The sequence below is a fragment of the Lacerta agilis genome, chromosome 2, assembly GCF_009819535.1.
Source record: "Lacerta agilis isolate rLacAgi1 chromosome 2, rLacAgi1.pri, whole genome shotgun sequence".
Taxonomy (NCBI): Eukaryota; Metazoa; Chordata; class Lepidosauria; order Squamata; family Lacertidae; genus Lacerta; species Lacerta agilis.
The window spans coordinates 67,655,331-67,669,277 of record NC_046313.1 but is presented as its reverse complement, the minus strand read 5'-3'; the positions used below and the strand labels follow the sequence as shown (position 1 = coordinate 67,669,277).

Here is a 13,947-nt window from a genome sequence, read left to right as displayed (position 1 = left end):
TCTACAGAATCAGACCATTGTTCCACCAACTGTGGAGCCAAGCCCAACTTTTCTGGCTTAGAATAAATTTTCATTGCATGCAAAATCCCCCGAGGAAGAAGCAATAGGTTCAAAATACACTGAATTTTGTTCTGTATGAATAAGCTCTTCTCTGCATTCAATTATGTTTTGTGACTCATTGGCCTTTCTAAACTGGAACTCTTTGCTTCAACAGGCATCAGGTCTCCAGAGTCTCAGATGGAGGTATTTCTCAGCCTTGCTTCTTAACATCGTTTAAGTAGAAATGCCAAGGAATGAACCTTCTGCCCGTAAAGCCTGTGCTCTGCCGATGAGCAATGGCTCAATGTGATTCCTTACACCATACAGGAAGCCCACTAGCCAAAGGTGCATGTAAAAGTGAGCAGTCTGTTTCACATGTACACTCTTCCAAACATCTTGATATTGCAAGATTGAATGTACGGCATGCAACATTACCAAGGACAGGTAAGCATTTACAAAATGCTCTGTGAATGCTTTTACAAAACCTCTGGGCTGAATGCTGAAACACATATTTGCAGTGGAGTGGGGACAGTGCCCTAGAGATAAGTGATCATCTGAAGATCTCACCCATACTTACTGTGCCTGGACGTGGATAGGGCATTTTGCCTGTGTAAGGCATCCACTGGTAGTTGGGGCCTTCCTTGTGGGCAAAAGGTCCATTGAAGACCATGCGGATGTCAGCCATGGAGTAGACACACACAGCAGATCCTTTAAACACAGACCTGTGCAAGGAAAGGAGTGGGGAGCTGTATTAGTCCAAAGGGTGGCTTGGCTATGTCCTTCACATATAAAAGCTGGCTGCAATGTTCCATCCTTGTCTACAGCAGATATTCTCAGGCATCCTGACCTCCTGCCTGCCATAGCTGCAAAGGGGAAACATGTTGTGCATCTCTGCTCAGCCTTGGCTGCTGGCAAGCCCTTGAAATGTCCTTAAACCTTTGCGAACATGTGCAATGACATAGACCCCAGAGAAACAGGGATTTCCTGCCTGGCACAGAGCACCAAGCCAGAAAAGAGGTGGGGTTGGTTAGGATAAGACAATGCAATTTTGGTGCTCTGCGGCCAGCCTCAAGCAGCTGCTGGAGAGTTATCAGGCCACATCCCCAAGTTATAACATTCCAGGATTAGTTGTTCCAACCACAAGCACTGAGAAAAATGGCATTAGCTGCTGCTGCTTGCTAGTTTAACAAAGGACCTGACGCCCTCTTGACCCCGCATAGGCGTAAATAGATCCTGGTGTGTGTGTATGTACGTACTCCACCTGCCTTCCCCAGGGGATCAAGTCATCAACTACAGCTGCCATGGCTAAGTTTGTGGGAAAACCCCAAGCTTGGCAAGCAAGTGCTTCTGGGCTGTATTCCAGCTCTGCCAGAAAATTCCAAGGTGACCCTGTCTAAGACCACGTTCCCTTCTTGGCTAGAAATGGAACACATCACCACAAGATGGAATGGTGTCTGCTTTTGGAACTATTTCTGCTTCAGAGTTAAATCTGGGGTTTTGCCTTGTAAAGTTGTGAGCGTGAACAGGCATGAGCGTGGAAGGAAGGTCTCCAAATTCTGTTCCCAGAGCACTCACCCAGAGGCAGCAAAAACAGCATAAATTATGGGGTTCTTCACATCCTGGGTCTGCTGGATGAAGACGTCCTCTTGAAGAGAAAGGAGAGAGTTAGCAACTCATGGCATGTTTGTTTTTTGGAGGGGCAGGGGAGTCGGAGTCTGAAAATAAGAACTGAATACAGTGTTGCCTTGAGATAACCAAAACGGAACCAATTCACAGAGGACAGAATTGGGCATGACAAAAGACATATGTCTGCTACTACTGCTGCTCTGTCTCTCTTTCCTCCCCTTTTTTGGTAATGTCTAGAACACACCATATGGAGTGATGCCATTGCGCCAGGCATTTTCTTTACACACGTTATGAAGATGCCATGATATACACTTTATGTTCCACCTGTGCTACTGGGAAGGTGAAAAAACTTCTAACATCTAATTTTGCCTTGAGTGAAGTGGGGCAAATAAATCAGGAAACATGGCAAGGCAAGCTGGCACAGCCCAGACCTTGGGTCAGGGTCAAGCAGAAATAGGACCACAGTTGACTATTAGTCAAGCCAGATGGTGGCCATAGTTTCAAGTTAATTTGTTATGAAGTGCACTCCAACTAATGTCCTTAATAGTAGCTAATAAAAACTTTTGTTCTTTCTAATAAAAAGAATGATAAGTCATGTCAGTAGGGTTGAATTGCCTATTTATAAGACTTTCATATCAGGCAGAGATGTGCTCAGGTTTCTTTCTCATTTAGATTCACGTTGCGATTCCAGTGAGGCCTGCACAAGAGTGTCCCATAGTTGTCACTTCCAATTCAGCCCCAGCTGTGGCAGAAGAGAACACTCTCACTCAGGCAGGAACAATGGCTATGGTGAGGCTCTGAGTTCATTCCCTCTCCAAGAAAAGTCAGGAAATCAAGGTATCCTATAGACCATCTGGTAGTGATTTGGGAAAGCAAAGCAATTGTAGGGAAAGGGACAGTGCTAATTTTCTCTCTAGTAGGAGACAATCCATCAAAGGCCACTGAAGGTGATAAAAGCCTCACTGGGGTTGCTCGCAGAATGACCAGCAGTCATCTGTCTGGCCTGTCTGGCCTGTGTTGAAAGAAAGCTGGCTGACAGCCTACTAGGAGGTGGGTCTGCTGCCTTTGCCAATGGGATCCCCAATCTCAACTATGCCAATGTTGGATGCCTTAGTTTTCTCCTACCCCCGAAAACAGCAAGACCAAGTCAAGCTGACTCCTTGTGTGAATGGGCTTCCACACAGCATTTGCAAAGCCAGACTTACTACAAAGGGATCTCTCTCCCACTTTTTTGATAGCTGCTGAAAGCTTGTTAATGAAGCATCACAAAAGTACTCAGCTACAATTTCAAAATTAAACTGAAAACCTTGTTTGGAATAAGCTTTTACAGCATTGCTAATATGCAAGGATACATTTTCTGCTTTTGTTTAAAACGTTGTTTTAAGAAAAGCAAAATTTGTTTGAAGGGCCTTTTTACAGAAGCATACTGCCTGTTGTTGTTGTTGTTCAGTCGTTCAGTCGTGTCCGACTCTTCGTGACCCCATGGACCAGAGCACGCCAGGCACGCCTATCCTTCACTGCCTCTCGCAGTTTGGTCAAACTCATGTTAGTAGCTTCGAGAACACTGTCCAACCATCTCATCCTCTGTCGTCCCCTTCTCCTTGTGCCCTCTATCTTTCCCAACATCAGGGTCTTTTCTAGGGAGTCTTCTCTTCTCATGAGGTGGCCAAAGTACTGGAGCCTCAACTTCAGGATCTGTCCTTCTAGTGAGCACTCAGGGCTGATTTCTTTGAGAATGGATAGGTTTGATCTTCTTGCAGTCCATGGGACTCTCAAGAGTCTCCTCCAGCACCATAATTCAAAAGCATCAATTCTTCGGCGATCAGCCTTCTTTATGGTCCAGCTCTCACTTCCGTACATTACTACTGGGAAAACCATAGCTTTAACTATACGGACCTTTATACTGGTCCGTATATACTGCCTGACAAACCCTAATTCCAAAAAATTATTAATGAAAAAGACATTGCTGTTGCTGTTTCTTAACCTCTTCCTTTCTTCTTCTATCTCAGCCCTTTCATTTAAGCACATGTGGCTATCATCCAAACTGCCTTTTACAATATCTTCAACCTGCTCAAATGCCACTGTTAGTTTTCCTACAGCTTTGGCTAAATGTCAATATTTTACTTATCTGAATAAGTGCATCGTATTGAGAAGCATATAGCTTTGAGAGCCTTGGGTATTATTTTCTCTGATTGTGGCATGCTGAAAATTAGCTGAATCACAGTATATTTTTCTATTATAATGGGAAATCTGCTAGGAACGTTAGGGTTGTAGCAGCTCCTTAGAAGACTATACTAGATAATTACTGAGATCTCTTCAAGCCATAAAGACCAGCTGCCTTCTCCACAAACATAGCAATTTTCCTATATACGGTGATCTGGAGGTCAAGTACTGGGCACCTTGTATTCCTTGTTCTGGCAAGCCCTAGGAGACTCTTAGTTATAGATTTCTGCTATCAGCACCCCAGTAAGGTAGGTGAAATTTTCAGTGATACATTTGAGCCAAGGTTCCTCAGGGCAGGTCCCACTTAGCCTATCCTCTAAACTCAGATGTGATTAAATCTGATGATACTATTAGTTTAAAATAGATAACTTGCAGACATGTATAAGCCCTGGTAATTCTTGATTTTTAAGAAGAAAAAATAAGCATCAAGTACATTGGCCAACTTCTGTATTCATTGAGGACGACTCTATTCTTCACAGGGAAGCCTGGGTGCCAGAAGTGTAGACTGCTGCACATCAGCATGGGTTTTTGGGCTCTGTAATAACATTACCATCACTTACCAGGCAGGGCTTAGGAACAGCACTACATAGAAATATTTGCATGCAACATACACAATCCACAGGAAATGTGTACTGTTGCTGTGAAGTGTATTTCTATTCCTAACATTTGCAGGGGCAGGGGGATTCAGTGAATATTGTGTGCAAACTTCTGACTGGAACTTGATTAAAATTTAGGGAGAGCTGATAGGGGCTCTGGAGAGTAGATCCAGCCCACAGGACATTAGGTGGAGATCATTAAATGCCTAAGCCTCCACTAGTCAGGGCCCCTATTAAGATGTCAGGTCACTTAGCATTTAAAAGCCCTGTCTACCATACTCCCCTTCCCCCACAACGTCCCATTCCTCACTGTACTCACGGAGTTCATCAAAGTGTGTTTCAATCCCATCAGGCCCTGGCACAGAGCAGATGAGCCGTGCTTTCAGGAATGTGCTCCATTTATTCACCAGGCAGCAGTGGCCTCCATCATCATTCTAAATAAAAAGAAAGCAGTGTTATGAAAGCTACAGTGCTTTTGCCTGCAGCCACATCAGTGTTTGTAGTGTGCACGGCTAGGATTGGGCTATAAGACACACAACTTTTTTTCTGTACACTTCCATACAGTGGGACACAACAGAAACAGGGCAAAGAGTAATGACCACAAAGGAATGTCCAATTACTCCAGACTCCCAGCTATTCACAAGCTATACCAAAGAGGACAATTTAGGAAGGAGGAATCAGAAACAGTGACAGTGGAGGAGCTCAGAACAACAATGGCTTCTGCCATTCACAAGAGATGTTGGTGATATATTTTGGAAAGTGGTTTGTCTGTCTGTCTGTTCATTCATTCTCTATACATTGATACCTTGTTTATTTGTTTTCCAAGATGGTGGACTTAAATGGGACTTCAGGGTGACTGTGCTCATTTTTCACATAGGTTCGGCTGCCTCTTAAGATTTCATCATCAAACTTGGAACAAAGGTTCCTGAGGTTGTTGATGATTTTGGAGCACTGGGTGCCATTTTGATTCAAGATGATGGACCAAAACATGACTTTACTCAGTTTTGGGGGTGAAGGAGGCAAATTCACAAATTACACTATTTAAAAATCACAGTATTTATTGGTTTTTAAAAATTCCTAGACAGCGCCAGGAACTCCTTGTTAATGGTATTATAGAGAAGGGTCCAAATACATGGAATTTACAGTAAACTCTCAACCATACCTATGCTCGTTCATCCTCAAGACCTACCAGGCAAATGCGACCAATGCGGGAGTAGACAACAGGACTCTGTGGGGAATCGGTAGATTTCTCTCGGAAGAAGAAATAGAGCTTGTCATCATTCCTCTCTGCGCTGTCTGGAATGAGCTGTGCATGGACAAACGCTGGGTCTGCAAAAAGTAGTTTAAACAGTAACATGGTCTGAAAGGGTGAATGTTCTTTCCAGACTCCAGGAACCAGAGCTTTTGTGCTACATGTGATTCCTCACCAGCCCATGGAGAAAGTCACCTGGTCGCTGTTAGAAGAAGCCTAACTGCCTTCAATTTAAAAACAGCAGCTTATACTTGAATTTGGGGGCTAAGTAACTCAAATCTTAAAAAGGTTCCTTAGATGTGTACTCAGGTTGATGTATGCAGTACACTTATGCAGTCACAATAATTCATCCCCATTGGAAGAGGCAGCACCTCATCTCTAGATGTGTGAGTTTTCTTCCTCATGCTTCCCCTCCAGTACTGCATTGGCAAAGATTTGAACTTATCTTATTGTTGCAGTGAAGAAAGCATATTGCCAGGTGAGGAAATTGGCTCAAGCCCCTATCATCTGACAGATGCTCCTAGCACATTACTCTGAAACATGTTGTTTACTTAGCAAAGTGCAGCAATTTGTCTCACACCCAGCACAGCTTTGTCTGAGAGATGTTTGTTTTTATTCAAGAGCAAATTATTCATTGAAAAGTGATATAGGGTGAGGACTGGCTCCATGCACAGGCTTGGGTCCACCCCTTTGCAGCACACATTTACTTCATAGAGCTCTACACTGACATATTGTGGATCCTTCGACCAGCTGAAGTGGGGAGAACAGAATGTAGGTACAGTGGTACCTCGGGTTATGTACTTAATTGGTTCCGGGTTGCCGTTCGTAACCCGAAAAGTACGCAACTCGAAAATTGCACTTTGCGCATGCGCAAACTGCACAGAACGCTTTTGCACGTGCGGATTGCGTGCGCCACAAAACACTTCCGGGTTACCGGAGTACGTAACCCAAAAATATGTAAGCCGAAGCGGACAAAACCCGAGGTACAACTGTATCTGTCCTTACAACCAAAATTCTGTAGGCTTTTCTATTATAGTGGGTGCTGACCTGATACCTAGTCTTCCCTAAAGCTTGGAGAAAGAGAGATTCAAATAAAACACAGTTTTCTGTTCTCAGTTGGTCAAATAGAGCAAGTTTTAATAGTGTAATGACAGCAAGATTTGCTAGTACAGTGGTACCTTGGTTCTCCACTGCTTAGTTGTCGAACAAATCAGCTCCCAAATGCCACAAACCTGAAAGTGTTCCGGTTTGCGAATGTTTTTCGGAAGCTTAACATCCAACGCAGCTTCCGCTTGAATGCAGGAAGCTCTTGCAGCCCATCGGAAGCTGCGCCTTGGTTTTTGAATGGTTTCGGGAGTCGAACGGACTCCCGGAACGGATTAAGTTCAAGAACCAAGGTACCACTGTATTGCAATTATAAGCCTCTTTTCCATCATTGTTTACCCACCCTGATTCTACTTTCAAAAGTTGCCATGTAAATTTTTGATGGGACCAACCTCATCCTAAAAGAGAGCTGAAATGTAGGTAGGGTGCAGTGGTATAATGGAGGGGGAACACCCCCTGGTACATTTATCAGGGCAGGAGCAACAATGTCATCTGCCAGAGCACCAGAAGCACCTTCCTTGCTCTGGCAAGTGAATGAGGCAATATGTTTGTGAGGCTTTCAAGTTTGTTGCGTATTACCATAAAGGAAGTCAGAGTATGAGGAAACTAATCAAGCAGAGGGCATACACATATTTTCTTTTCTTTGATGGAGTCCCTGCTTTCCTGTAAGATTGTTTGCATTTCTGGTAAAGCAAAAGATAGCCTTTCAGCTGGCTGAAGAGCTATTGCTAAAGCTCAATACATTTTATAAACTGAAACTATACCATTAGAAGTAATCCTCAGAGTTCAATATAGCTTACCCCCAGGAATTTATGTATAGGACTTTTTGGATTCTCCTTGTGGATGAGCTATAAGGGGTGTCAGGAGCTCCTGAACATTAAAATTCATGACTATGCCACTGGTTGAGTGGAAGAGTGAAAATCTGAACATGTGTAGTATGTGCCATGCAACTGTTACTTCACTGTGGGACTCAGGACTGATGCAGCTGACAAAATAAGGTCTGATCCAGAAAACCTATATAACAACAACTAAGGCTGCAATCCTATACACACCTACCTGGAAGTAAGTCCCAATGAACTCAATGAGACTTATTTCTGAGTAGACATGTTTAGGCTTACACTGCAAGTTAAGGTGCCATAGGCATGTTGTTTTTCCTGCAACAGATTAACACATCTACCGCTCTCAAACAAGTCCTGATTGTTCAGTTCAGGGATCACATTTTGCTGTAGCTTTCCTGATCAGTTATGGAATCCTTTTGTGGTCACACAAAATAGTGTTAGCCGAGGTTGAAAATGAAGATTTACGGAATGCACTTAAGACGCAATCAAACAGCTTCTAGGCATTTCACCTCTGTCAACATTTGCTCAACTTGTGCATATATTATTCCATTTTATTTATTTTAAACTGTAAGTCCCACCTTACAGCTGAAAAGCAAGTCTCAAGGTGGCTTACAAAAACATTAAACTACATAGTTATAAAAATAACTGTAAGAACAAAAGCTGCTTGTTTCTTCAGTCCATGATGGCTCCTCCTGGCAGGGCAGCAGCTACTGATGTGGTTTATTGTGGCATGCAGACACTGCCACTTTGAATCATGACAAATGAGTCAAATAACCTGCTCAGATCAGAAGACCTGTGGAACGAGTCAGCAAGAAGCACACAAGGGCCTGGTGGTTATACAGATTTGTCCTAAATCAGCTCTTTGGCTCTCCTCTCTATCCAATCTTTCCAAATTAATTAACTGGTGTCAATCAGGTAGGGTTCGTGTTTTAAACCAGTAAATGTTCTACAACACTAGGGAAAAGGAACACTTCTATAGATTAACACTTTCTTGAAATTCTGTTCAATGCCCCAAATAAAAGCTGTTCTGAATAACTTCAGTCAATGCTTCACACTCTAAGGCTTGTTATGATCCAAACTTGCGCTGTAGAAAAGAATTCTGAACCCGTTGCTGCCTTTGGTACTAAAATTCTTTTACTGGATGTGACGGTGGCTTGTCCTGTATCACAGGCCAAAACTAGGGAAGCAAATCTTCATGTCAGTGTAAAAAAGAAGTTGACATAAAGCTCAGCGAGTTAAGCAGCTGTTTGCTAGGCTGCTGCAGGAAACATGGCCATGTGATTGATTAACTAAGCCTTCTTAGTCTACAGCACTGGAGTCCTGAGCTCTATCCCTTGTATCACCTCATTTGTAATGCAAAATGAGGTAGTTTAAGAGTTCTTTACTTACACAGCTCAGCTTGAAAAGGGTGAATAGCAATTGAAATCACAGGCAGGGAAAATTGCTTTACTATGGCATCCCAAAACTGTGAGGCAGGTAGTGCTTCTCTACTTTTATGAAATGATACCCTCCCCCAAAAGCGACTAGTTCTTCTGCTTCCCCCAATGGCACAGTGATAAATTTTCAAGTGCAGGAGCTCATCATGACAGAATCTGGAGTAGCACACCCCACCCCTGAGAGTCCAAAAGTATGGCTGATGTGAAGTTCACTGGGTGACCTTGGGCAAGTCACTCTTCTCAGCCTAGCCTACCACGCAATGGGTGGGATTCATCTTCCCATCAGCAGATGCAGTTGGCTCTGGGGGAGTCAGGATAACCCCCAGAACAATGCATGAGGGGGGAGAGGAGGGCATGCAGAGGTGCTGGCTGTAATGGAAGCTCAACACAGCGCATTGTTGATTTCTTCCCAGGGCCATTATGAGGAGGAAATGGGATAACTCCCATATTTGCCACCACAAGCTCAGTGGAGGAATGCTTAGTAGCAGTACTAGGAGTAGTAGAAGTAGTACCCCTCCCATCTGACTGGGTTGCCACAGCCACTCTGGGCAGCTTCCAGCATAAATAAAAACATAGTAAAACATTAAACCTTAACAACACCAAGCAAAATGTAATGCACAGCCTTTTTATATGGTGCTGAGGTTCATTTTGAACTGTTTGTAACAGACTGTGGGACAATTATGCTGCTTTCTAACATACGTTTAATGTAAAAAACAGATGCCCATTTTAAAACAGTGCAGGAAAGGCTCTTGCCAGGTAAATAAATGAATACAGCATGTCCTGCCTTCCAACCCCGCAAGCATGCAACACTGGCAAATCCCAGTCTTATGGATGACATCCTCTCGCCTACTGGGGAAAAAGTACTAGAGAAGTGCTGCCTGCCCCACACTACCACTGATGTCCCTCACTCGTGTGGAAATCTCACCTGTCCAGTTTCTTTCACATCATTTTATTTCCCAGACAACCAGCTCATATTGTGATGGACAGGCCCTGGGTCTGCCTCCTAGTGACCCAGCAACCAGTGAAAGCTGGTGAGTCCATCAGAAAATCAGGAAAATCGGGAGATGCTGACAGTTTCAACGGTGAAATAGAGATTTGACTCTCGGTGAAAGAAAAATTTAAAGTCAGTGTGGGCAGGTGCAGATGTTAAACCAGGGGTCAGCAACCTTTTTCAGCCATGGGCCAGTCTACCATCCCTCAGATCATTTGGTGGGTCGGACTATATTTTGGGGAAAAAATAATGAATGAATTCCTATGCCCCACAAATAACCCAGAGATGCATTTTAAATAAAAGGACACATTCTACTCATGTAAAAACACGCTGATTCCTGGACTGTCCGTGGGCCGGATTGAGAAGGCGATTGGGCCGCATCCGGCCCACAGGCCATAGGTTGCCTACCCCTGTGTTAAACTGTCTGAGAGGGGTTAGCCAGGCAGAGCAAACTGGTCTTGATTCCCTGAGGGGAAGTACCGGTAAAATCCTAGAAGGGGCTGAGTGGGTTTTGCAGGTTAGAACACTGATAACCATTCGAAGTGGGAAAAGTCTACTTGAGACTTGGCTGAAAAATAGTGCTAAAAGTTTCTCTGTAAAGAAACATACAGTTTTGTTCCAGAAGTGCCTTATCCTCATCCTCTAGGTGGGGAGTGAGTAGGGCTGCCATATGTCTGGATTTTCCCAGACATTACCCGGATTTCAAATGCTGAATTGACACCCAGGGGAACCTCCGAAAGGCAGCACTGAAAAATTGTGTTTTCTTGGTGTTTTTGTAAAAACAAAACAACCCCCCCTCAACTTTCAGGGTGTCCTGGTTTTTATTTTTTGAAATATGGCAACTCCAGGAGGAAGTGGACACTGGGCAGCCTTGACAAAAGTGCAACGCCTTGCTGTTCTGCTTAAATATAAACCCTACTATGAATACCGGTATTTAAGTCTAGACCTCTCCTGTGTAAGAACAGGGGGAGTTTCATCTAGTGACACACCTATATTACCGGTCAAGTTACACCCATATTACTTTCTGTCACACATACGCACATACACTGCTGCTTTCTTACACACATACTACCACCAAATTCCTGCACCCACATAACCTCGGTGTGCTGAGGTAACTGGACCTGTAAGTTGTCAGGAACACAACTCTACACATCCATCCAAGAGAAGCTGTGTACCATACTTTGAAAAACTCTGGGCCTGGGCTGTTCATAAGTCTAATGTCAGTAACCTTCATCATTAGTACCAAGCACTCCCTTGCTTGGGGGGGGGGGAGCTGTAAGATTTATGTGGTTGCAAGCACACCTGTCTGCCTTAAAAGCCTTTGTAAGAATATCTTGGAAGCTCTGCAATTTGGGGATATGTTGGTATTTTCTCTAGAGCCATCACTGCTAAAGAATTGCCATGGAAGGCAAATGGTCACCCTTATAATCCAGCATTTGCTTTCATAGATAGCTCTGTTCAGGTTACTAAAATGACATCTCCCTAAATTTGATTCCCAACCCCAGTTTACTCAGCTGTTTTTGCTGCTTCACAACAGCTGGAAGTGCAACCAAAAAGGAAGCTGAGACCTTCTCTCATTGGATCCCTTTCCATGATGCATGCTGGAGGAGAGAGGGCAGGAGATTAAATGCCCTGGATCAGTTATCAGAAATGACAAGAATACAAACCTGCCCTTCACCACCAACTGTGTGCTGAGAAATAATTCCAGGAGCAAAATGCTTTTGAATGCACAAAAGGGGACATATACCAGAGCCAAGGAATCAAGCAAAGAGAGAAACTAGTCAAACACCAACACGCTCCTGAAATGACCAGATGGCTGGACAAAAATTATATAAAAGTGTATCTTAACTTAGCACATATTTTTTTTCTTTATGGAAAGAAAATTATAGAAGACAATGACTTTTTCAGTGAAGTGCTCTGCAAAGCCCAAATGAAGTAGGAACACTTGCAGATTCTGTATTTTGTGTTCAACATAGATGGAGCATTTCAGATCTATTAAGGCTGGCAAGGCATCAACAGGGCAGGAGAGCCCTATTCCTGGTGTCTTGGGAGCTACCGGTAGACAGAAAGTATGGACAAGTGTCAGTGCAAGGGCAAGGCGATAGCAAAATCAAGTATCAAGGACAGAGAACAGAAGGGAGTACAGAAGAAGGGTATGATAGGTGTCATGGGGACACAGTAACAGCAAAGGAGACTCAAAGGGCACCAGGATGAGAAATGGGGGTCCAGAGAGCTAAATTAAGATTCCATCATCCACAACAAAGCCCACTGAGCTGGCTATATATGGACAGATAAAAGAAACCAATTGTAGGCAGCTGGTATGACTTGGCATGAAGCCCTCAGGAAGCCAGACTTGAGAAGTCACCATGGAACAGTGTGCACTCACAGAAGGAACTTGAAGATAAAGGGGAAGGGAGTTGTTGGTTAACGCTCCTGCTAGTATAATGTTTTCTTAACTAAAGCCTCTTTTTATTCACATTTTCTTTCTTACAATAATATTCTGAAACAGAGAGAGGAAAGAAGAGAGGGAAACTCTGTGCTCTAAGTCACAATTCCCACCATGTAGCATGGACACTGGACACGAAGATCATGAATGCAGCCCTGCTTTTTGTCCTCTGCACTTCAAAGTCTGCAGTCTGCCCCCCTTTCACTCACCATTTAGCCAACGGGAGTTGTATTGGTCAGTCCTCATGGCAGTCTGCTTGCCCATGGTGCGGAAGATGGCGGCATCAGTGCCCATGAAGTCAATGTAGACACCAGCATAGAGTTCTTCATCTGTGGGCAACAGAGGATAGGGGGAAGAAAATTAATGAACTTAATTGAAAGTTTTGTTGAGGCAGGATTCCCAACCACTCACCCCACTGGTTCTGTGAAAGAGAGGGATCGGGGGGAAATATATGAAATGCTTGGAATGGTTCACTTCTTAAATGACACCTGCAGAAACAGGGAAGCTACTCACTGGCACTTTGAACAATGATGTGAAGACAAGTACCTCAACCTTCTTCTTTCATTCTCAAAATCAATGAGAAAGCTCTGATTAGAGCTCTCCCTCTCCATCTCCCTCTCTCACACACAACCTCAGAACACAGTGTTCAGAGGAGGGAGAATTTAACCAAGGCCTTTTTCTTGTCTAAATTGCAGCCACTTCTACTATTTGCCTGATAGGGGAAAATGGTATACAGGCAGCCATATTTTTTTTCCTCAGCTTTGAGGGGAAATGTGATTTAGACTGGAAAATCCATGTGTGTGCGGGGGGGGGGGGGATTAATCCCTCTCCCAGTGCCACTGCCTCATTCCACTCGAGGGCCCTTGCAGCTGCTTTTAAAAAACAACCACCACCCAACCACCAAGAAACTTCATGAGAGCCCATCACAGATTTCCTGCATCTCATCTAGATTGACCCTAGGTGTATCAACTGCCCTTCACACCTAATATAGTTTAAATAGTTTAGGGTTTCCCTGTTCTGTGCTCTTTCCCCCATCTTCTCCCTTGCAAAAACATGTGGCCTTTCTATGTCATACCACTCTGGTGGCATCACCCACAATTCTTATAGACAAACTTAGAATTTAGAGGAAAAGAAGCCCCCCTAACTCAGATGCTTTAGGTGCTAATACTCAGGAGGATTCAGAAATTTGTAATTAAAACATGAAATAAAAAGGGGGACTGTATCTCCTAATTCTTGTCCATGCACAAGAATAATTGTATTGAGTAACACTGGATAAGCAATGTGGGAAAAGGAAAAGGGCAAAGCACCTGCACTTCCTGGTCTCCCGACTTCATTCAGGTCATGCCTGAAGCTGCTGTCGGCATGGAATGGCTATATATTTAAGGACGAATTAAT

At 43.8% G+C, this 13,947-nt stretch overlaps 1 protein-coding gene across 4 annotated transcripts in view; it reads right to left on the bottom strand.

Annotated features, from left to right (window-relative positions):
* SEMA3F (semaphorin 3F) overlaps positions 1–13,947 on the bottom strand; it is a 123,517-nt gene that overhangs the window by 11,874 nt on the left and 97,696 nt on the right. For all 4 annotated transcript variants that reach the window (XM_033140580.1, XM_033140584.1, XM_033140583.1 and 1 more), the window contains 5 exons: positions 12,762–12,881; positions 5,674–5,813; positions 4,804–4,918; positions 1,615–1,684; positions 617–761 (listed from right to left, as the gene is read on the bottom strand). In XM_033140580.1, coding sequence (XP_032996471.1) covers positions 617–761; positions 1,615–1,684; positions 4,804–4,918; positions 5,674–5,813; positions 12,762–12,881 — 590 coding nt within the window. The remainder of the gene's footprint in view (positions 1–616; positions 762–1,614; positions 1,685–4,803; positions 4,919–5,673; positions 5,814–12,761; positions 12,882–13,947) is intronic.